The sequence below is a fragment of the Suricata suricatta genome, chromosome 13, assembly GCF_006229205.1.
Source record: "Suricata suricatta isolate VVHF042 chromosome 13, meerkat_22Aug2017_6uvM2_HiC, whole genome shotgun sequence".
NCBI lineage: Eukaryota > Metazoa > Chordata > Mammalia > Carnivora > Herpestidae > Suricata > Suricata suricatta.
This window is the reverse complement of record NC_043712.1, coordinates 62,930,239-62,953,749: the sequence shown is the minus strand read 5'-3', so window position 1 is coordinate 62,953,749 and position 23,511 is coordinate 62,930,239. Positions and strand designations below refer to the sequence as shown.

The 23,511-nt window shown below is 36.9% G+C and overlaps 1 protein-coding gene across 1 annotated transcript in view; it reads right to left on the bottom strand.

The window, feature by feature from the left end:
- Nucleotides 1–23,511, bottom strand: part of FANCC (FA complementation group C) — a 265,605-nt gene that overhangs the window by 59,841 nt on the left and 182,253 nt on the right. Inside the window, exons 6-8 of the mRNA XM_029920949.1 lie at nt 22,578–22,691; nt 21,626–21,690; nt 2,297–2,461 (exon numbers count right to left, since the gene is read on the bottom strand). Coding sequence (XP_029776809.1) covers nt 2,297–2,461; nt 21,626–21,690; nt 22,578–22,691 — 344 coding nt within the window. The remainder of the gene's footprint in view (nt 1–2,296; nt 2,462–21,625; nt 21,691–22,577; nt 22,692–23,511) is intronic.

Here is a 23,511-nt window from a genome sequence, read left to right as displayed (position 1 = left end):
TCTTAAATGTTCTTGCCACCAAAAAGAAAGAAATGGTGATTATGTGACATGATGAATATGTTAGCTCGCTATGGTGGTAATCATTTTACAACATAAAAAGCATATCAAATTAACTTGTATATCTTGAATTTACACAATGTTATATTTCAATTATATTTTAATAAATACTGAATGGGGGATGTAAGTAAATAAGTAAATAAATAAACAAATATTTCCTTTTGTGCCTACATAGAAACATAACAGGAAGCAAGTACACTTTATTGTATAATTTTGTGATAATACTTGAAAACTCTTCTAAATTTTATCTAAATTATGTTAGATATAAATATACTTAGATATTTTTCAGAAATATATAACATTTTTAGATTTTCTTATAATTTGGTGTCTTATTAAAAATAAAATTCACTTATATTTTCTTACATTTAAAAATGAATCATTGATGTTATGAGGGAGAATTAAAAGGTTTGCTTTCTCATCTGTAGCTGTTTGTGGAAAGATGAAACCAATACATCAGATATTTCTTTTGACTCATGACAGGGAGACACCTACTCCAAAGGAACTGGACTAAACTATAAATGAAAGCAAATATGAGGAAAGCTATTTTTCCCCTGACTTCATAGATGCTAGTAATTTAACTTACTGTGCCATATTCAATAGAATGTTTTCAAATACTATTGTAGTGCTAGCTAACTGTGGCATCAATTTGAGACCAATCATTCAAAGTCTAAGCAAAAAGGAATTAAATAATTCAAACAGATGTAATACATTAATATTTCATCAAGAGAATTATACTGCTGCCTTAAAACTGAATCTCTCGAGATGGCTGAACTGGCTGTGTTGCTGGTATTCATCTGGTATCAACACCAACAGGTCTCAACAGGAGTTCTGTTAGGAGAACGGGACAGGACGCCCACATGGTAGAGAAATATCAGGGTGGTGAATAACTGTTCTGAAGCTCGCGGTTTTCCTGGGACGGCCGTGTTGATGTTTGCACTCGGGGGGCAGCAGCGCCAGGGAGCAAAACCACCGCGCCCAGCACGAGCCAAGCAGAGAAACAGTCACTGTGTTCTTCACCGCTGCATACAGCAACACTGCCAGTTTCACCCAAAAATGTGTTTGGTGAAGCAGAATAAAATACTAATTTTACTAAATTTTACACTAGCGAATACTTCTTATAAAAAAATACTGTGTGTGGTGAAAAGGAAAGCATGCATAACGCCCTTCTGCTGCCTGACAAATCGGGATGGTGGTCCTGAGGAAGAGGAAGAGCTGCAGGACCAACTCGCTACCTTTCTGTCACGGAAATTTACTTGGAAGAATGGCAAACTGTGGTTACTCAGAATTGAGTATTTGGCACACACTTTCTCAAAAATGAGTGAAATGACTCTTGTACTGGAAGGAAAACAAATGACAGTATTTTGTAGCCAATGATAAATTTGAATTTTTAAGTAGAACTTGAAGCCTGGAATATCATCCCTGCCAATGGGAGCTTTACAGGTCCCCAAACCTGAAGACGTTTCTGACGGGTTTGGAGCCGACAAGAATGAATATAAGTTTTGCTGCTTTAAAATGAAATATGTCAAGGTTGAAAAGGTCTACCTAACTTAATAAATCAGTATTTTCCAAATGGACCATGCATAAAGCTACAAAATCCTGCTTGGGTAAAAGAGTTATTAAAGTATACCACAGACATCCAATGGGTTTTAGGGTAACAGCATGGAAAGCTTATTGTTATAGTTTCAGGTTCTGCAGAGCAGCTAACCTTAAAACACTACCATTTTCAAATTTTGAAAATCCACAATTATCTGAGATGGCTATTGCAATATTCCTTTCTTTTCCAATATATCTCTATGAGGCTGAATTTTCTACACTTCAACAGAAACAACATACCAGGCTGTACAGGCTGCACACAGACGCATACATGACAGCCGAGCTGTCTTCCATCAGACAATAAAGAGATTTACAAAAATGTAAAATAATGCTGCTTCTGATATACATTATTTTCTTAGAAAAAAATCACTTTTTCATAAAAATATGCTATTTATGTGAACATGTAATCAATTTATTATTTGACAATGAAGTAAATATTTTTAAAACATGTTTTATTTTCAAATATGATAAAATATTGATAAATACAACATACATTAAAAAAAAAGAGCACACTAGGATCCTCAATAATCTTTAAGAGCATAAAGTGATGCTGGAACCAAAGCTTGAAAACTGCATTTCCAATATGCTGAAGTATCTAAGAAAAGGGGAAAAAAAGCTGGATGAAAGAGTAAATGGCATCACTTACAGCAAAAAAGCCTCATTCACAGCCTCAAAGAATTCAGGCCAGAGCACTTCCTGAGGTTCATGGCCGTGGTAGGTGAGCAGTGCCTCCACCAGTGGTTCAGTATCTGGCAGAGTTACGAGTGGTACACAGACTTGCGACAGGAACCTTATCTTTTCAGGGGCCATTCTACGGAATGAATAAGAAACATTATCCCAATCTTAGAAAATCTTCATGCCGAAAATAGACAGGTCACCTGCTTTGTCCCTCACATAAAGGGGGCTACCCTAGCATCATCTGTGAACTCTTTTACGACATTCTCTAGGAAGAAATCTTTTAGTCTCATTTTAACATTGCTTATTGTCAAGACTTTGGCATAACTATCTACAGGCACCTCCAATTTATCATGCTCAAAACAGAACTCTTGAATTCCTTCCCCAAATATTCTTTTCCCCAGTCCCGCCAATCTCATTTGCTCAGGCCAAAGCCTTTGAAGGCCATCCTTGATTCCCCCCTTTCTCATTCCCTTACCTAATCCAGCAGTAAATACTGTCAATTCATCTGACAACTTCTCTAGGTGCACATCACTGCCCCCTAATTCACCATCACCTCCAGCCTGGGCTACCCTAAGAGTCTTCTCACTTTCTCCTTGCTTCTGCCCCCCCCCCCCCCCCCCCCCCCCCCCCCCCCCCCCCCCCCCCCCCCCCCCCCCCCCCCCCCCCCCCCCCCCCCCGCCGCTCTGTTCATCATCACAACAGTTCCAGCAACCCTTTAAAAATTCAGACCACTTCACATGTCTGTACAAAGCTTTGCAATGGCTTCCCCCCTCAGAGAACAAGCAAAGTCTTACACAGGCCACAGAGACCTCCCACGACCAAGCCCCTTCTGTGTTTCTAGCTTCATCTCCTTGCACTCTTTCTGTTGTTCATCCTGCTCCAGCCCTACAGGCCTCTAACAGCTCCAGGCCAGGTCCTGTTTTCATTCTGCCTGGAACTCATGGCTAGCTAGCTCCTTCATTTCATATAGATCTCAGCTCAAATGCTACTTTATGTGACGACATCCTGACCATCCTATTTAAATGTACTGACCAATATGGTAGCATTCAGTCACATATGGCAATTTAATTTAAATGAAACAAAACTCAAAATTCCTTTCCTCAGTTGCACCAGCCACATAACAAATGTTCAGCGGGTACATGAGGCCAGTGGCTTACAGTACTCCATTCCTAGCAGGCAGGAAATGACTCCTTACACATATCCTCAAGAAATAGATGTTACATGAATTAACGAACAGCTAGAGATCAATAAAATGAAAGTTTGAAAATGTATGCCATTAGGGCTTTTCCTAGCTACATTCATATATAATTATAAATCTAGAAATTCAGCTTGTGCTTTTTGAAACACAGATGGAACTACAGCAGAGAACATAAAGTTGTCCCTCATTTTTTTTTTTACATGCTGCCTCATACTAAAAAATATGTGTTCTAGGGGCACCTGGGTGGCTCAGGTTAAACATCCAACTTCAGCTCAGGTCATGATGTCATGGTTCCTGAGTTCAAGCCCTGCATCAGGCTCTGACAGCTCCAACTCTGGAGCCTGTTTCATTCAGATTGTGTCTCCCTCGCTCTCTGCCCCTCCCTCGCTCATTCTCTGTCTCTCTCTCAAAAATAAATAAACATTAAGACATTTTTTTAAAATGTGTGTTCTCTAACAAAGCCTCTATTTATAGGCATCTAGGTTATTTCTAATTTCTCACTATTACTGTTGAGTATTACTGTTACTATTACTGCTATAGTTTATTACTATAAATACTGCAGCAATGGTATCTATGCCTGTGTCTATTGGTGACTCAGTTTGAGTATTTGCATATTAACTGCATTCCAAAAGACTATAAGTTTACTTTTCCCCAAACTCCCACCCAACTAACTGCATAATCTCCTTGCGATACATTCAAATACATCAGATATGCCACCACTTTCATCTTAAATAAATTTTTCCTAGAACCCTCTGACCTGTTCCAATCCAAGAAGATTGCTTTTTATTCCCTCTGTACAGTTATCATCTTGGTCTGTGTCCTGGGGATTTCCTTCACTTCTCTCCTGATCCCTGTATCTTTTTCTTTCTTGGTTCATTCTTCTTATGTGGGAAAAAGTACATGAAGAGATAAAGTACTTGAGACCTTGCATGTCTGGAAATACCTTTATTTTATTCTCACACTTGATGAACAGTTTGGCTGAGTATAGAAATCTTGTAATTTTCCAACAAAATTCTGAAGGTGTGGTTCAACTGTCTTCCACCTTCCTCCAGTGCTGTTTCTGAGAGGTCCCAGGCTCCCATAAGTCTTCATCCATTATGGAAGTCCTATTTTTACTCCCTGGAGGCTTTTGGAAATCCTCTTTGATATTTTACACTGATAGGTTTTGGTATGGATTTACTTCTATTCATTGCGCTGGGCACTCAGTGGACCTTAAATCAGGAAGGTTCTATTGGATTGTTTCTTTGATAATTTCCTATCCATTTTTTTAATCTGTTTTCTATGAGAACTCCATTGTTTCTGGATATTGATCTTCCTGGACACTTTGCTGTCTTTTCTTATTTTTTGTCTCTTGATCTTTTTACTCTAGATTTTAAAAGAACTGTTCAAATTTATCTTCCAATTCTTTTATTAAGTTTTTCATGACCAATCTCTCATGATTAATTTATAAGAATTAAAAAATTTTTTTAAGTTTATTTATTTTGAGAGAGAGAGAGAGAGAGAAGGAATATTTCAAGCAGGCTCCACACTGTCAGCATGGAGTCTAATGTGGCTCCAATTCACAAACCATGAGATCATGACTTGAGCCAAAATCAAGAGTCAGATACTTAACTGAGCCACCCAGTTGCCCCACAAGGCTGCTTCCTATGTGCATATTATCTTTTGATACTGGACCAAACCTCAAGCACTGTCCACCCCCAGCCACTGCAAGCCTGTCTAGAAATGCAGGTACAGCTCTCCACCATGGGTCTAGGGGATTGGTGATGGGTAGTCTCTACCATGGTAATAGCTGAGATGAACAATTTACTGGAGAAGCCTTCCCCCCAAAGCTGTAAGCCTTCAAACAGACTGCAGAGTTCCCAGAACAGTTACATCAGACAGAGTCTGTCAGTAAAATTTCTGTCTACGTAAAGGGATGAATTCCTGGCACTTCCTACTCCATCATCTGCTCTGACATGCTTTCTGATCTCTTGTATTAAAAAGGAGAAACAAAAACAAAAACAAACCCCCACCTTCTTACTTTCTACTACTCTGTCCTTGTGTACTTTATCCTACGAGAATTATTTGGCTCAATCTTTGAAGTCATTACTTGCTATTCAGCTGTATTTCCTATTCAGTCTCTTACTCATTTTTTTCCTCTGAGTTCCCTCTTTTAAAAACATACCAATTTATTTCTATTTCAAGGATTTGATAGTTTCTTTTATTATTCTTAGGACATTATCACCACCCTTTTTATTTATTATTTTTTATTAAAAAAATTTCTAATTTATTTTTGAGAGACAGCATGATCAGGGGAGGGTCAGAGAGAGGGAGACAGAGAATCTGAAGCAGGCTCCAGGCTCTCAGCTGTCAGCACAGAGCCCAACGCGGGGCTCGAACCCACAAACTGTGAGATCATGACCTGAGCCGAAGCCGGACACTTAACTGACTGAGTCACGCAGGTGCCCCCACCCCCCCCTTTTTAAAAACACTTGCTTGTCTTAGGTAATGCATCTTCTGTTTTGTTGCATTTAGTTCATCTTTTCTTATGGTGTAGGTTTTCCATGAATATCTAGGAACTTTGTTTGCTCTCTCTGGAATTTGGGATTCATGAATGCTTTTTACCACAGCCCCCTTCAGGACTTGTGGGGAGGGTCAGGATGTGTTCCCAGGTGGGGTTGCCAATAAACTGCATTCTGGGCATTGGAGCACCCCCAGAATGACTGGGAATTAATAGCCATTTGATGCTCACTCCTCCTCCATATCTTCCTCCCTCCTTCCTGCTAGAAACATGACATTTTGGTTGTCTCTTGTGTGAAGGCTACAGATAAGGAGTGCATGACAGCCTAGCCCTTTAGGTGGCTTCTGTGAATTGTCATAGTGCAACAGGCTGTCTTGCTGGCAGGTACCTCCTGCTCCATTAATCCACTCCAGTGTTACTTTTACCTTTTGCAGTAGTCCTGTCTTGCAAGCTTTCTGGGCTGTGATTATTTTCCTTCAAAAATATCCCACGACCTGCCATTTGAAGCCGTTCTTGTAACTTGTGGGTCATCAACTGCTCCCCTGTTTATTAGTATTACATATTTGTTAAAATTTCTCCATCATTTCTAAGAGTTGGGAGGATAAAGTGAATGCCAGGCCATCACTTGATTTTGTCTCTTATCGTACATTTTCATCTTATTCTCCTGCACTTTAATCTTCAGGATATGGCCAAGTTCTCTACATAAGAGCTACTCAAAATATGGTCTTCAGAATCAGTAGCATCAGCACCTCTGTGAATGGGGCCAATAAATCTGTTCCTTAACATCTCAACATCACGTGATTGTCATGCACACTGTAATTTGAGAAACACTGCTCCACACTACTTCTTCAGCAGCAGTCCTCACAACTCGATGATCACCAATCTGTAGTAACATCTGAATACTTTAAGAGACATGATAGAACTTTATTTAAGATTTATTTTGTTAATTCCTATAAATTTTTAGTTTAGCTGGATTATTTTCTTGATAATCAGTAAAATTCTCACAAAGATAAATTTTTGTCAAACTACTCTAATGATTTCATATATGTGAACAGTTTGTCTTTTCTCCTCAAATAATTATCTTTTCTAAAATTCACTTCCAGGGCGCCTGGTGGCTCAGTTGGTTAAGCCTCCGGCTTCGGCTCAGGTCAGATCTCACGTTCGTGGGTTCGAGCCCCGCGTCGGGCTCTGTGCTGACAGCTGGCTCAGAGCCTGGAGCCTGCTTCCGATTCTGTGTCTCCCTCTCTCTCTGCCCCTCCCCCTCTCATGCTCTGTCTCTCTGTATCAAAAATAAATAAAACATTAAAAAAAGTTTTTAAAATTCACTTCTTTCCTTAAACGACTGAGGTCTCCTCTACAACAGGTATCTTCTACTATGCTCTACCATCTTTCTCGAACCCACGACCAAGATGATTTTAGATTTATAAATAATTAATGTGTTTTTGAGTCCATCATCTAAGTTTAATGAAAAAACATATTTAACTTGAGTTGTAAATACCTTAAAGCTTTGGAATTTATGAACTTACTGGGTAGAATAGGAGAAGAGGAGAGTTGTTGTATGTCTGTAATACGGAATGTTTTTTGTTTATATTTTGCATAGAGTAATAAGGGCCTGATGAATATTTGGGAAATGGAAAAATAAGTACACGTAGTCCATAAATCCAGAACTCTGAAATGCAGCAGGGAGGTGGTGATCTTGCCTGTTAGCAATCCTCTCTGGAAGACCTGCTAAGTGGAACTTTTCTCTCATTACCTTAAAATTCTTACCATGCTCTCGTTACCTTAGAGAGAGGGCTCACAGACTATCAATGGCTACTAGGTATGTGAAAAAGACAACACTGGCAAGAAGGGCATTTTTCAAGCACTGAAGCTTATGGGCTACAGACTGTATCTCCCAATCAGGCTGAAAAGGTCCAAAAGAATTTCATAAAAAATTCTAAAGTCTCTTGGGGGCGCCTTGGTGGCTTAGCTGGTTAAGCATCCAGCTCTTGATCTCAGCCCAGGTTTTGATCTCAGGGTCATGAGTTCAAGCCCCACATTAGGCTCCATGCTGGGTGTGTAGCCTACTTAAAAAAAAAAAAACAACAAAAAACCTAAAGTCTCATATAAATTTCAGTAGCTCTTCAACTGACCTACCCAAAAGCAGGCAGGTCAACTGACAATGTTCTAAAGGGCTTCAAAGTGCTCAAGCCCTCATGGCTCCCTCTTTTGGTCTTGAGCTTGCCAGAGTATGGAGAATCCAACTTCCACTAGAGTTATGCAACACTTTCCAGACTGGATTACACTAAGCATTATGTCCTGATTAATGGCCAGAGCAGCACTTCCAAATGATTTTTGCATAAGAATTCAACTGCAGAAGGCTCCACAGTAATCATATACTGCTAGAAACATCATTCTCATGTGGCTATGTTGAAGTTTCCAAACCATCTGCGGCAAACCATAGAACTACAAGATAAATTGATGATGCTCAGAAAGTCCAGAATGTCATTTCTTCTAGACAGTTTATAGCAAAGAACAGGAGAGAATTTAAACATTCTGTTATTGAATTGTTGATTTTAGTTGGTGGCAAGTGAAATTCTATTTAAAATGCTATGACAAGACCATTTGTCAGGCCTCTGAAAAGAATGCAAAAGGAAACCAAATAGATTTTCCTATATTTTTTTGTTCCTTTTACATTTTATGCATCAAAGTTATGTGATTAATTTCTATATTTTCTACAAGGCTTTTGAGTTCTGAAATGAACTTTAAACACTCAAGTAGCAAAAAGTGAAAAAAAAATGTACAGATGCCCTTTATTAAAAGAAAACACAGAGAAAAAGAGAATCGCATTGTTTATATGGTGTTTAAGTTTGAAAGGCCCTTGGTGACTTCAATATTTCAAGTCTTCCTAGTGGAAGGAAAGTAATGATAATATTCAAGTTCCATAAATAACGAGAACATCTGCATTCAAGTGCACTGGGAAGTCGTTTGCCCACTATGGTATATTCTTATTCATTTTTAAAAATTTTTAAATCTTAGACATATACAGATAACTTCAGATACATACAGTAAATTTTTATTGTTATGATGCATATTTTAGTTATTATTATAACTTAAGACAGCATCAAATACAATGGCTCCAGCATGCTTGGCAGCTCTTTCAAGTGTTATCCTGATGCCATTTCACTACCTGATTTCATGGAATCAGTTTCTACTTGCGACAAGAGAACACACTTGGCTGGATTTATAATTCACTAGAGAGCGGTAGATATGGAGTTCGGAGTCTCACATAAGCTTCAAGAAATCCAGGTTCTTTTATTGATGGAGAACAGAACTTCCTGGTTTGAGGTCTTAAAAGTAGAACTTTAAAAGCTCATAAAGAGACTCAAAAAGAATGTTGAGCATCAAATTGCTCTTTAAATTCAATCTTCAGAAAAGTATAAATGAACTTAATGGAAGAGATTGAATTTCTCTAAAAACTCATCACATTCAAAAAAATACCTCCAAAAAATTTCTTGTTGAATTCTAAAATTCATTCTAAAAATTAAGGCTCCATAGTAAACATCATTCCAAAGGGCAAATTAGGAATGTATCAAATGTGTCAGTGTCCGGAGGACATTCTACTAGCATATGCATCTCATATTCTTGGTAAATTCAGTTAAGAGTTTTACTAATTACATCAATGATTTGCTTTGACTAAAAATGTTTTTAAACTACTAATCTAATTAATCACCATTTTATCCCTGCTGCCACTGCCAGCTGGGGTGCCAGCATGGACATCCTTTGGAAAACTGCTCTGTGCCAGGGAATAGGTGCATATTATTTTTTTAAAAAACACATCCTTACTGAAGAAGCAATCATAAACTTGGGAATGAACCTGCCCCACAAAATGACCCAATCTGGCACAAATGGAAATTTCTCAGATGTAAAGAGCATATTAGCTAATAGTTTCCAGCAGGCTTTGTGGTCAGTGGAGTTTAGATGCCTTTCTGAACTGCTGTCTTCTTCTGTCCCAAGGGTGAGAAAATGAAAAGTACACATTCTGAATAAAGAATATGAAAGACCAGTATAGTCAAACAATGAGTGCAGTGCATAAAGACATAAATAAAGGGGAAAAAATACTGCAGAGTATGAGAGGAATAAATATTAAGCACTCTAAGCCTGGTTAAAAATGATTATTTTTTCATGAACTACAACTGCCATTTTGGAAATAGGACCCTGTGGCAGGAAATTATTCTTTTATTATGAATATGATCATTTAATTTTCAGTATTTTGCTAACACTATATTTTCATTTTTAAAAAGTCTAATTATAAAAGTATGTATAGAACATAGAGAATTATTATAATATCAACAGTGCATCCACTGCCATGATTTTATAATGCTAACATTTTAATGATGTTTCTAGTTGATGTTTTAGAGAAGTAGAAATGTTTCAGTTATAGTTGAAATGCCCTCTCCTGTCTCATTTCCTCTTCCCCTTCCCAGGAGTTACCATTCCCCCAACAATGGGTGTCCTCTCTCTCTCTCTCTTTTTTTAAATTTATTTTTGAGAGACAGAGACAGACAGACAGACAGACAGACAGACACACACACACACACAGAAAGAGAGAGAGAGAGAGAGAGAGAGAGAGAGAGAGAGAGAGTGAGAATGAATCTCCAGCAAGCTCTGAGCTGTCAGTTCCGAGCCCAATATGGGGCTTAATCTCAGGACCCATGAGATCATGACCTGAGCTTAAATCAAGAGTCAGACACTCAACCAACTGAGCCATGCAGGTGTCCCTTTCTGTCTAGTTTTAACACTTTTACTTCATATGTGTGTATTGTTTTGAGTGTTTTTACAACTTTATGTAAGTAATGACATTATGGGTATCTTTTTGCCACTTCCTTGCTGTTCTGTTCTGTGGGTCTCTCTCTGTGTCTGGCTTTATACAAATACCAAAGTGGCTTAATGACTATCTTTATAGTAGGTTTTGAAATCAGGAACGGTGAAGCCTCCAGTTTGGTTTTTCTTTTCAAGATTGTTGAGTATTGGGGGTCTTCTGAGATTCTATATGAATTTTAGGACTTTAAAAAAAATCTATTTTTGCAAAAGAAAAATGCCACTTGGATTTTAATAGGACTGCACTGTATCTATGGGCTATTTGGGATAGTATGGACATTTTAACAATATTAAATCTTCCAGTCCCTCAACATGGAATACCTTTTATGTATTTGTGTCATGTTTAATTTCTTTCAGTAATGTTTTGTAGCTTCCAGTATACAAGCCTTTCATATCTTTGAGTATGTTTATTCCTCAACATTTTATTCTTTTAATAGTTTATTTATTTTTGAGACAAAGAGAGACAGAGCACAAGTAGGGAAAAAGCAGAGAGAGAGAGAGGGAGACATAGAATCTGAAACAGGCTCCTGGCTCTGAGCTGTCAGCACAGAACCCGATTCAGGGCTTGAACCCATGAACCATGAGATCATAACCTGAGTTGAAGTCAGATGCTTAAGGGACTGAGCCACTCAGATGGCCCAATTCTTTTTGATACTATTGTAAATGGGCTTTATAAAAAAATCTCTTTGTAGAACTGCTCACTGTTAGTGTATAAAACACAATTGATATTTGAATATTTATTTTGTATCCTGTAACTTTACTGAATTATTAGTTTTTTAAAAATGTTTGCTTATTTATTTTTGAGAGAGAGAGAGAGAGAGAGAGAGAGAGAGCGTATGTGAGCAAGTGGGGGAGGGGCAGAGAGAGAAGACGCAGAATCTGAAGGAGGCTCCAGGCTCTGAGTTGTCAGCACAGAGCCCGATAGGGGCCCAAACCCACAGACAGCGAGATCATGACCCGAGCCAAAGTCAGACGCTCAACTGACTGAGCCACCCACGTGCCCCTTAATTTATTAGTTTTAACAGTTTTTCTGTGGGATCTTCAGGGTCTTCTGCATATAACATCATGTCATTTACAAGCAGAATAAGCTGTCCTTTAAAATTTGGGTGCCTTTTGTTTCTCTGTCTTGCCTAATCGCTCCAGTACTTCCAGTACTGTGGTAAAGAGAAGTGGCGAGAGAGGGTATCCTTGCTTTCTTCCTGACTTTAGGAGAAAATTTCAGTCTTTCACCATGGAGTATGATGTTAGCTGTGGGCTTTTCACATACTATCTTTATTTTATTGAAGTATGTTCTTTGTATTGCTACTCTACTGAATGCTCTTAATCATCAAAAGATGTTGAATTTTATCAAATAGTTTTTTTCTGCTTTAACTGAAATTATCATGTGGTTTTGTCCATCATTCTGTTAATATGGTGTATTACACCAATTGGTTTTTGAATGTGGAACCATCTTTATATGCTGGGAATAAATCCCACACGACCATGTTGCATAATCTTTTAAATGTATTGTTGAGTTTGGTTGGCTTGTATATTGCTAAGGATCCTTACACATCAATATTCATCAGCTTATGGTTTTTTTTACTTGTAATATATTTATCTGATTTTGGTATCAGGGTAATGCTGGCCTCATAAAATGAGTTTTCAAGTGTTCCCTCTTCAATTCTTTCAAGAGTTTGAGAAAGACAGGTGTTAATTCTTTAAATATTTGGTAGAATTCTCTAGTAAAACCATCTGGTTCTGGGCTTTTCCTTGCTGGGAAGTTTTTGATTACTGATTCAATCTCCTTCCTGTTGTAGATCTGTTCAGATTTTTAAATTTATGATTTATCCAATTTGTTGAATTATAGTTGTTCATAGTAGTCTCTTATTCTTTTTGTTTCTCTGCAATTAGTTGTAATGCCTTCTTTTTCATTTCTGGTATTTGTTATTTGAGTCTTCTTGCTGATTTTCTTAGTCTGGTTAAGGGCTTGACAATTTTCTTGATCTTTTAAAAAACAGAATTCTTTTTTTCTTATTCTCTCTTTAGTTTATTTCTCCTAAAATAAATAATATTTATTATTTCATTGTTTTTGCTATCTGTGGTTTTGTTTATTCTTCTTTTTCTAATTCCTTGAAGTATAAAGTTAGGTTGTGGGTTTGAGATCTTCTTTTATTTTTTTTTATGTTTATTTTGAGAAAGAGAGAAAGAAAGAACACGCATAAGTGGGGGAGGGACAGAGAAAGAGAGGGAGACAGAGGAACCGAAGCCTCCTGGTATGGGGCTCAAACTCACAAACTTGAGCCAAAGTCAGGCACTTAACCAACTGAGCCACCCAGATGTCCTAAGTTGTTCTTTTTTTTTAAGTTTACTTATTTTTGAGAGAAAGAGAGCAAATGAGCAAGTAAGCACTGAGGAGGGGCAGAAAGAGAGGGAGGCACAGAATCCAAAGCAAGTTCCACACTCTGAGCTGTCAGTTCAGAGGGCTCGAACTCATAAACCGTGGGATCATGAGCTGAGGTGAAGTCGGCGCTTACCAACTGAGCCACACAGGTGCCCCAAGACCTTCTTTTTTAAACAAAGTGTTTACTGCTATTTACTTTCCCCTTAGCATTGCTTTTCCCTCATCTTATACATTTTGGTATACTGTGTTTTCATTTGTCTGAACATATTTTCTAATTGCCCTTGTGATTTCTTCTTTGACTCACTGGTTGTTCAAAAGTGTGTTGTATAATTTGCACATATTTGTGAATTTTCCACTCTTCCTCTTAGTTAAAAAAATTTTTTTAATGTTTATTCATTTTTGAGACACAGAGACAGAGAGAGACAGAGTGAGGGCTGGGAGGGGCAAAGAGGGAGAGAGACATAGAATTTGAAGTCGGCTCCAGGTTCTTAGCACAGAGCCCAATGTGGGTCTCAAACTCACAAACCATGAAATCATGAGCCAAAGTTGGACACCCTACTGACTGAGCCACCCACATGCCCCGCCACTTTTCCTCTTATTAATGGTTTCTAATTTCACACCTTTGTGCTTAGAAAAGGTACTCAGTATAATTTCAAGTCCTTACATTTGTTAGGACTTGTTCTGTGGTCTACACATGATCTAGCCTGGAGAATGTTTTGTGTGTACATGAGAAGAATGTATTTTGCTGTTATTGTATAGAGTATTCTGTATATATCTATAAGGTCAGTTCTATGTTTTTCAAATCCTGTTTTCTTATTGATCTTTGATCTGGTTGATCCATACATTATTAAGAATGAGATATTAAAATCTCTTATGATTATTGTGTTACTTTCCATTTCTCCCTTCAATACTACAATGTTTGCTTCATATATTTTAATGCTCCACTGTTAAGTGAATAGATATTTATAACTATTGTATCTTCCTGGTGGGGTGATCTGTTTACCATTATATAAAGTCTTTGTCTCTTATAACAACTAACATATATTTTGTCTAATAGAAGTATAGCCACCTCTGTTCTTTTGAAGTTAACATTTGCATGAACTTTTTTCCCATCCCTTAACTTTCCTTGCATCTAAAAAGAGTCTCCTGAAGAAGCACCTTGTAGTTGGACCTCATTTTTAAAATCCATTCAGCCATTCTACATCTTTCCATTGGAGAGTTTAATCCATTTACATTTAAAGTAATTGCTGATAGAGGAGGACTTACTTTTGCTGTTTCATTATTTTCTGCATGTCTTGTGGTTTATTTTGTCACTCTTTCTCTCTTACTGCCTTCCTTTGCATTTCACTGATCTTTTAGTGACATGCTTTGATTCCCTCTCATTTTCCTTTGTGCAACTTGTATACGTATTTTCTTTGTTGCTACCATGGAGATTACATAAAACATCTTATAGTTATAAGAATCTATTTTAAACTGATAATAACTTCAGTTGCATATAAAAATTTTACTCCTTTATCTCTCCTCTCCATGTTTTATGTTATTATGTCATAAGTAAGATCTCTATTTTGTACCCATTAACATAGTTTTATGGTTATAGTTCTTTCTTATGTTTTATTTAAGTTTTATACCAGGTTTAAATTTATGTGCCACCATTACAGTATTACCAGTATTTTGTATTTGTTTATATATTTACCTTTACCAGAGGCTCTTTTTTTTTTTAAGTCTGTTTATTTATTTTGAGAGAGAGAGCGAGCGGGCAAGAGCAGAGGAGGGACAGGATAGGGAGAAAGAGAGAGAGAATTCCAAGCAGGCTCCGCACTGACAGTGTGGAGCCTGACACAGGGCTCAAACTTATGAACCATGAGACCGTGACCCGAGCCAAAATCAAGAGTTGGACACTTAATTGACTGAGCCACCTAGATGCCCCTACCTTTAACAGAGTTTTACATTTCTGGATGCTCTTTTGTTGTTGTCTGGAGTTCTTTCGTTTCAACTTGAAAAATTCCCTTTCACAATTATTGTAAGGCTGGTCTAGTGGTAATGAACTCCCTCAGCTTTTGTTTATCTGGGAAAGTCTTAATTTTTACTTCATTTCTTTTCTTCTTTTCTTTTTTAAAGTTTATTTATTTTGAGAGAGTGTGAACATGTGAGCATGGGAAGGGCAGAAAGAGGAGGAGAGACAGAATTCCAAGTAGGCCCTGCACTATCAGTGCAGAGCCCCATGTAGGGCTCCATCTCATGAACTGTGAGATCATGACATGAGCCGAAATCAAGAGCTGGACACTTTACCTGACTGAGATACCCAGGTACCCCTCTCCTTCATTTTCGAAGGACGCTTTGCAGCATGTAATAATCTTGTATGGCAGGTTTTTGTTTTAGCACTTTGCTATGTCATCTCACTCCCTTCTGGATTTAATATTTCTACTGAGTAATCCACTGACAATGTGGAGAGCCTCCTTATGTGTGTTACATTCCTTGTATTCCACTTTGCTTTTTCTCGCTACTGTCAACATTCTCTCTCTTTTGACAGTTTACTTACAGCATAACTTGCTGTGGGTCTTTTGGGTTTATTTTAATTGGGAGTTCTTTGAGCTTCTTGAATTTGGATGTCTAATTCCTTCTTCAGATTGAGAGCTCTCTGCCTTTTTCTCTCTCAGTTCTTCTGTGACTCCCACAATGCATACAATTGGTCCACTTAATGATCTTCCATAAGCTCTATGGCTTAATTAACGTTTCTTCATTCTTTTTTCTTTTTATTCCTTGATTTGATCATTTCAAGTGATATGTCTTCAAGTTAACTGCTTCATCAAGTCTACTGTTGAACCCTTCTAGTGAATTCAGTTATTTTTTTTCTTCAGCTCCAGAATATCTGTTTGGTTGTGTTTTATAATTTATACATGTTGATATTCTCATTTTGTTTATAGATTTTTCTGATTTCATTTTAGTTGTTTATCTGTATTCTATTGTAGTACACTGAGCTCCTTTGCAACGATTATTTTTAATTGTCCGGTGGTTTGTTCATAGCTCTGCATTTCTTTCAGGTAGGTTTCTGCAAATTAAATATTTTCCTTTGGGCCATGTTTTCCTGTTTCTTTGTGCCTTGCTATTTTTTGTTGTGTTTTGTGCAGTTGAAGAAAGCCACTTCTTCCAGAGTTTATGGACTGGCTTTGTACAGGGGAACTTTCACTAATCAATCTAGTAAGGGAATCTGGAGGTCCTTTGAATCTTTTCTGGGCACGTGACTTCTCTGGGCTTGTTTATGTAATTTCCCAGAGAGCTTGCCACTTTTTGAGGAGTTTGCAATCTCTTCCTCCCTCTGGTGTTTGTCTGTGGTACTGCAGGTTCTTTGGTGCTACAAGCCACTAAGGTTTTGTTCTCTACAGCCTCTCTGACCTTCAAAGTGTGCTGGTTCTGTTATTGCTTCAAGTCAGGGGAGACAAAACCAATCCCTAGGGTAGCCCTTTCAGAAACTGTAACAGTGGATATACATTCCACTCTTCTTCTCCATCCCCCAACCCACCTAGACAGAAGGTGTGAGTTAGGTGTTTTCTTCCTATGCCAACCTCCACCTGCAGCATTGCCAGTTCTCTGGTGCTGCAGAAAGCAGCTGAGGGCTAAGGTTCCATGCTCTCCAGGTTTTGAAGGTAGGCTGCTTCCCCATAAGTGGTCAGAGTCAGGCAAGTGGGACACCAGACCCTCAGACAGCCCCCCAAAACAAGAATACTGAACATATTCTATTCTTTTCTTTCTCCTTCAAGGGACAAGCTGCAACACAGAATTTTCCTTGCAATCTCACCAAGCTGAGCCGGCTTAGGGGAAGGGCTACTCTGGTTGCTATAAAATGGCTTTCTTACCAATTTCAACTTGGCCATTTATTTATTTATTTTACTGTTTAATTCATTTTTGAGAGAGAGAGAGCACAAGCAGGGGTGGAGCCGAGAGAGAGGGAGACACAAAATCCAGAGCAGGCTCCAGGTTCTGAGCTGTCAGCACAGAGACTGACACAGGGCTCAGACTCATAAACTGTGAGATCATGACCTCAGCCGAAGTTGGACGCTTAACTGATTGAGCCACCCAGATGCCCCTCAAATATGGCCATTTTTGACTTTGAGCTTGTCTGGAGTGTAATAACTTCCTAACTGGTTTCTGGAGCTCTCACACAAAGGCTCTTTGGCCACACACGATTGGTGAGTCACTGTTTCTATGGGAAACAAGGCCTGGGGCCTCCTATCCAACTATCTTGCTGACATGACTCTTGAAGTTTTTAAATGTTTATTATTTGTTCAGTTTTCCTCTTTTGGTAATAATGTACTTATATTTCTTGTCTATTTCTTTAAAAAATACTTTTATGTGTATTTAATTTTGAGAGAGAGAAACAGAGAATTGGTGGGGGAGGGGCAGAGAGAAAGAGAGACACAGGATTCGAAGCAGGTCCCAAGCTCTGAGCTGTCAGCACAGAGTCAAGTGAGGGGCTTGAACTCATGAACTAGACATCATGACCTGAGCCAAAGTCAGATGCTTCCCAGGCGCCCTCTTGTCTATTTCTATACTGTAGTGTTGTCCTCATTATGATTGATTTGCAGGAGGATTGCTATACTTCACATACTAATCCTTTATTTGTTTTTATAGGTTGCAAATATCTTCTAACTCTGTGGCTCATTATTTCCACTTGCTAGTAGTGTTTTTGTTTTGATTGTTTATTCTCAGTTAAGTTTAAAAAAAAATATCAACTTAACATATTTTGGGAGGATGATACAGAGTGTATATATACATTGCCTCTTACTGATGTTTTAAGTCTCTAAGTAAATTTACTTTTTTAATTATATTTTTAAATTATTTTTTAAATGTTTATTTTATTTTTGAGAGAGAGACAGTGAGTAAAGGAGCACAAGCAGGGGAGGGGCAGAGAGAGACGGGGACATAGGATCTAAAGGAGGCTTCAGGCTCAGTGCTGTCAGTGCAGAGTCTGACATGGGGCTCGAACCCATGTGTGAGATCATGATCTAAGCCGAAGTCAGATGCCTAACTGACTAAGCCACATAGGTCCCCCTCTTAATAAATTTTTAATTCTATTATTCAACATTTATCTCAAGATAAAATCAAAGTTTCCACCTGACATGTAAATAAATGAATGTAAATGCTTTCTATGTCCCCCTTGGGATTCTTCTTATTACTTTTTAGGTATAATTTATATACCAAAAAACGTACCTATTTGAAAGGTGCAATCCAAAGATTTTTAATAAATTACTGAGTTGGACAACCATTACCACAAATGATCCATTTGTCAGACTTTTCCATCACTTCAAGATCTTCTGTGCTCATCTGCAGTAAATCCCTGTTCCTATCTTTAGCCCTAGGTAACAACTAATCTAGTCTGTCTCTAAAGATTTGCCCATTCTGGACATTTTATAAGAATGGAATCATATATTATATGGTCTTTTTTGCCTGGCTTCTTTCACTAAGTGTAATGTTTTTGAGGTTCACACATGTTGTAACGTGAATCAGTAGATTATTCCTTTCTTACAGAGAAATGGCATTCCATTGTGCGGACAAAAGATATTTTGTTTATCCATTCATGAGTTGATGGGTATCTGGGTTGCTTCTACTTTTTGTTTATTATGAATAATAATATGATATGAATATTTGCATATAAATATTCACATGCTTATTAGTCATTTGTATATATTTTTTAATGACATGTATTCCAATCTTTTGCCTATTTTTTAACTGGGTTATGTGTCTTATTACTGAGTTCTTGATTTAGTCTGGATAAGCGCCCTTTATAAGATGCATAACATAAAATTATTTTCTCAAAGGTTATGACTTGTCTTTTCATTTTTTAAATGGTGGTAACAGAAATACTTATTTGTTTATCCATCCAGTCAAGGTGGACCTTTGGATCATTTCTTGTTTTGAATGATTAAAAAAACTGATATTTGTATGAATATTTATATAGAAATATTTGTATAGAGGGGCGCTAGGGTGGTTCAGTCAGTTAAGTGTCTGACTTTGGCTCAGGTTATGATCCTGCTGTTTCTGGGTTTAAGCCCTGCATCACAGTCTGTGCTGACAGCTCAGAGCCTAGAGCTTGCTTGGGATTCTGTGTCTCCCTCTCTCTCTGCCCCTCCCCAGCTTGCACTCTGTCTCTCTCTCAAAAGTAAATAAACATTTACAAAAATTTAAAAAATATATTTGAATAGAAGTATTTGTGACTACCTATGTTTTCATTTGTAGTGAGTAAATACTCAAGATTGGAGTTGGTGGGTCAGATGATAAGTGTATATTTAACTTTACAATAAACTGCTACACTGTTTACCAAAGTGGTCATAGTATTTCACATTCACACAGACAGAGGATGAGAAATCCAGTGGTTCCTTATCTTCTCCAACACATATTGATGTAAGTGTTCTCAATTTTAGTCATTTGAGGGAAGTACACTTGGTATCATGTTTGGGGTTTTTTCCTGCATAATTATTTTATTGTAACAAAACATATATAATTGTTATCATTTTAATCATTTGTATTTGGTAACCATTCAGTGCCATTATATGCATTCACCTGCTGTGTACCCTTCACCAGGATCTATACCCAAAGCTTTTCATTATCCTTAACATAAACTATAGACTCACTACGTAATAACTCCATTGCCTCCAGCCCCTGATAACCTCTATTCTGCTTTCTGTCTCTATTGAGTTTGCCTCTTCTAGGTACTTCATATAAATAGAATTGTACAATATTTGCCCTTCTGTGTCTGGCTTATTTCACTAAGCATGATGTTTTCAATATCCATGCATAGTCTTGCATATATAAAAATTGTACTCCTTTTTATAGCTGAACAGTATTTTCTATTGTACTTATATACCTAGTTTTGTTTATCCACTCCATGTTTTCTTGATGAGAACTTGAAGTGTTCCCACCTTTTAGGCTATTGTGACTAACGGTGCCATGAACACTGGTGTACAGGTAGATATCTGTTCAATTCCCCGCTTTCAGTTCTTTTGAATATATGCCTAAGAGTGGAACTGTTGGGTCTTTTCATAATTCTATGTTTAATTTTTTGAAGAACTGCCAAATTTTTACCCAGTGGCTGTACCATTTTACATTCCTATCAGCAAGACTATTTTTTCAGGAATTGTTTCTATATAGTTTGTTACATTCCCACCAACAATGCTCTACATTCTTAACTTACTTGCCAACATTTATTAATTTTCATTTTATTTGTTTTTAAAATTATAGACCACCCTTGTACATGTGATGTGGTTCCCACTGTGTCTTTGATTTACATTTCCCTAATAATTAGTTATGTTGAACATAATTTCATGTGCTTATTGGCCAGCTGTATATTGTCTTTGGAGACATGTTTAAACAACTCTGTTGCCCCTTTTTGAACTGAGCTTTTTGTTGTTGAGTTTCAGTTCTTTCTATACTCTGGATATTAATCTTTTATTGGATACACAACAAAAGTTTTCACTCATTCAGTAGGCTGTCTTTTTGCTTTCTTGATAGTATCCTGTAATTCATAAAAATTCTTAATTTTAATGAAGTCTAATTTATCTACTTTTTTTGGTTGCTTGTGCTTATGGGGTCATATCCAAAAAAAATCACTGCCAAATCCAATGTCATTAAGATTTTCTTGTGTTTTTGCCTAAGAGTTTATTTATAGTTTACTTTAAAGTTCAGATGCAAAGGATCCTATAGGCTGAAGGCAAAGACAATTTATGATACAGCTTTAATTGGCAATAGCTTTATGAAATGAAACTAAAAAAGAAAAAGAAAAGGACAAAAGTCCCCTGTTCCCAGCTTCTCTTAGTTACTAATTTGTTAAAAATAAAATGCTCACCAATGAAGACAACTTTGAATTCTCTTACACAGTGAACATTTTGTAATGTGATTAGTTGCCTTTTAATTTGTCTGAATCTATTTTGATTTGTTTAGTCTAGATTTTGGAGTATTATGTTTCCTAAAATAAGTCATATGTGCATATCAAATATATGTTGCCTTGTAAATACTGTTTGTGTGTGTGTATGTGTGTGTGTCTAATACATACACACACACACACACACACACCCTCTGAACTGAGCCCTTCCTTTGTTTGTGTTCCCTACTGTATATGTAGGGATTTTTACTCAATGGGTCACAAGGGATGTTGCATGATTTACTGCCCTAAAAAGCTGAAAGAATATTGATTTAACAAAGGAAGTTTCATAAATTCAAATTTGCCATGTATAAGTAATCTCTCCACACAGAAAATAACTGTAACTATGAACATGAATTTCCTAAGAATTATAAAATTTTTCTCTCATAACCAAACTGATACATTTTGAAACTTGAGAAGGGGGATGTTTAGTTTAACACCTACCGCCTTTGAGTGTTAAATCCATTAAGATGACTCTCTCGAAGTTCAGACACTAACGATAAAACCATCTGTAAAACAAAATCAGCTGCAGGTTAAATTGCACTGCAAAACAGGATTACATCAGTTCTATTTTTCTTGGTGTGAGTGATATTTCCGTTGAGATTCCCTCCCCTCCCCTACCAGTCCACTCCTTGTTTTACTTTGCCAAAATGAAAAGAAAGCAGTGCCAAGTCACATTTACAAATAACTTGGCTTTTTAATGTCTGTTATTCTGCACTCCAATTTAAACAAATGAACAAAAGATCATTAATTTCCTAAGAAAACCAAACTTGTTAAAAATAAAACCACATTAAAGTTAGCTAATTTTTTCTTTCCTAATTTTAGTACTTTATCTTTCAAAAATTCTATTTATGTATAAAGTTTCCAAAAGACCAGAGTAGTTAACAAACATTATTTAGGAGAGCTATGTTAATATCATACATTAAAATTCCTTGAATTTGCTAAAATTCAAGGCAGAAGAAAACATAGCTTTAATACTAAGATGAAAATCTATAACACTATTTACAACATTGTTATTTACTGAATTTTTTGCTTTAACATAAAATTTCTATCAGGAATTTTAAATAAAAAATTAGTCCAACAGTAAAAGGGTATGTTTATGTTGGTTAAGGAAATCTCTTCTTCCAAAAATCTTTGAGAGAATAGATGAGATCCGTTAAGAGACAAAAGTGGTTGGTTGATTTAGAACAACCCATCCTGGTTTCCCTCATTTTTCTCATAATCTCCTGCTTTCATTTCTTCCCTTTATGGCTATAAGTCCGCCCAAGGAAATAAGAGATAAACAGAGAAAAGTTAAACATCTCTCCTGGAAGAGTAAAATATTTCCATTTAACCTTTTTGCCAATGGTACACTAAGCAACAAAAATTTCAATACTAATATATTAAAAATACTCACATTTTTGAGCAAACCAGGATAGTAATCCACAGGTGCATACCCAAGACCTTGAGTAAAAAGACCAACTTCTTTTGTATCAAATCTGAATGCTGAGAGTATATGAGATAACAAGCCCTTAAAAACATAAACAGAAAAAGTTATTTAAAGTGAGTGCAAGTGACAATTACATGTGATGCCTAGAATCCACGTCCTTTGTAAATGTGGTGATCTCTATGAAAGTCATCTTAATTTGTTCAAATACCCAGTTCATGTGAATTCAAGATATAAAGAAATGTTGGTCTCAAAATTATCACAATTAAAATAGGTCATTTTATTTTATAATTTTATTTTTGTTTTTAGAGAGGGAGAGCAAGAGAGAGAACACAAGTGGGGGAGAAGTCTGGGGTGTGGGGTGGAGACAGAAAGACAGAATGAATCTCAAATAGGCTCCACACTCAGCACAGGGCCTAACACGGGTTAATCAAGAGTTGGGTGCTCAACAAACTGAGTCACTCAGGCGCCCCCAAAATATCACTGTAAACAAATGTTAACAGTGAAGCAAAACTATATAATGAATATATATTTGTAATATATAAATATAATATAGAAATATAATGAATATATATGATATAATGCACAATGCTTTAACCATATTAAGACATGATCTTTATTGTTTTTAACTCAGCAAAATATTTTTATTAAAGTAGATACATGATAAGGAACACATCTGTAACACATGAAAACGAACACACCACAAATTACTAGGGAAAGATTATGCATTAAAAATGGTACTATGGAAACAGTATTTGAAAAAATTAGATTTATACCTTATGTCATTCATCAACATATACCTGAACTTACTGTGAATTAAAGAGATCAATATAAAAATGAAATAAGGGACGTGTGGCTGGTTCAGTTGGTTAAGCGTTCAACCTTGGCTTAGTTCATGATCTCA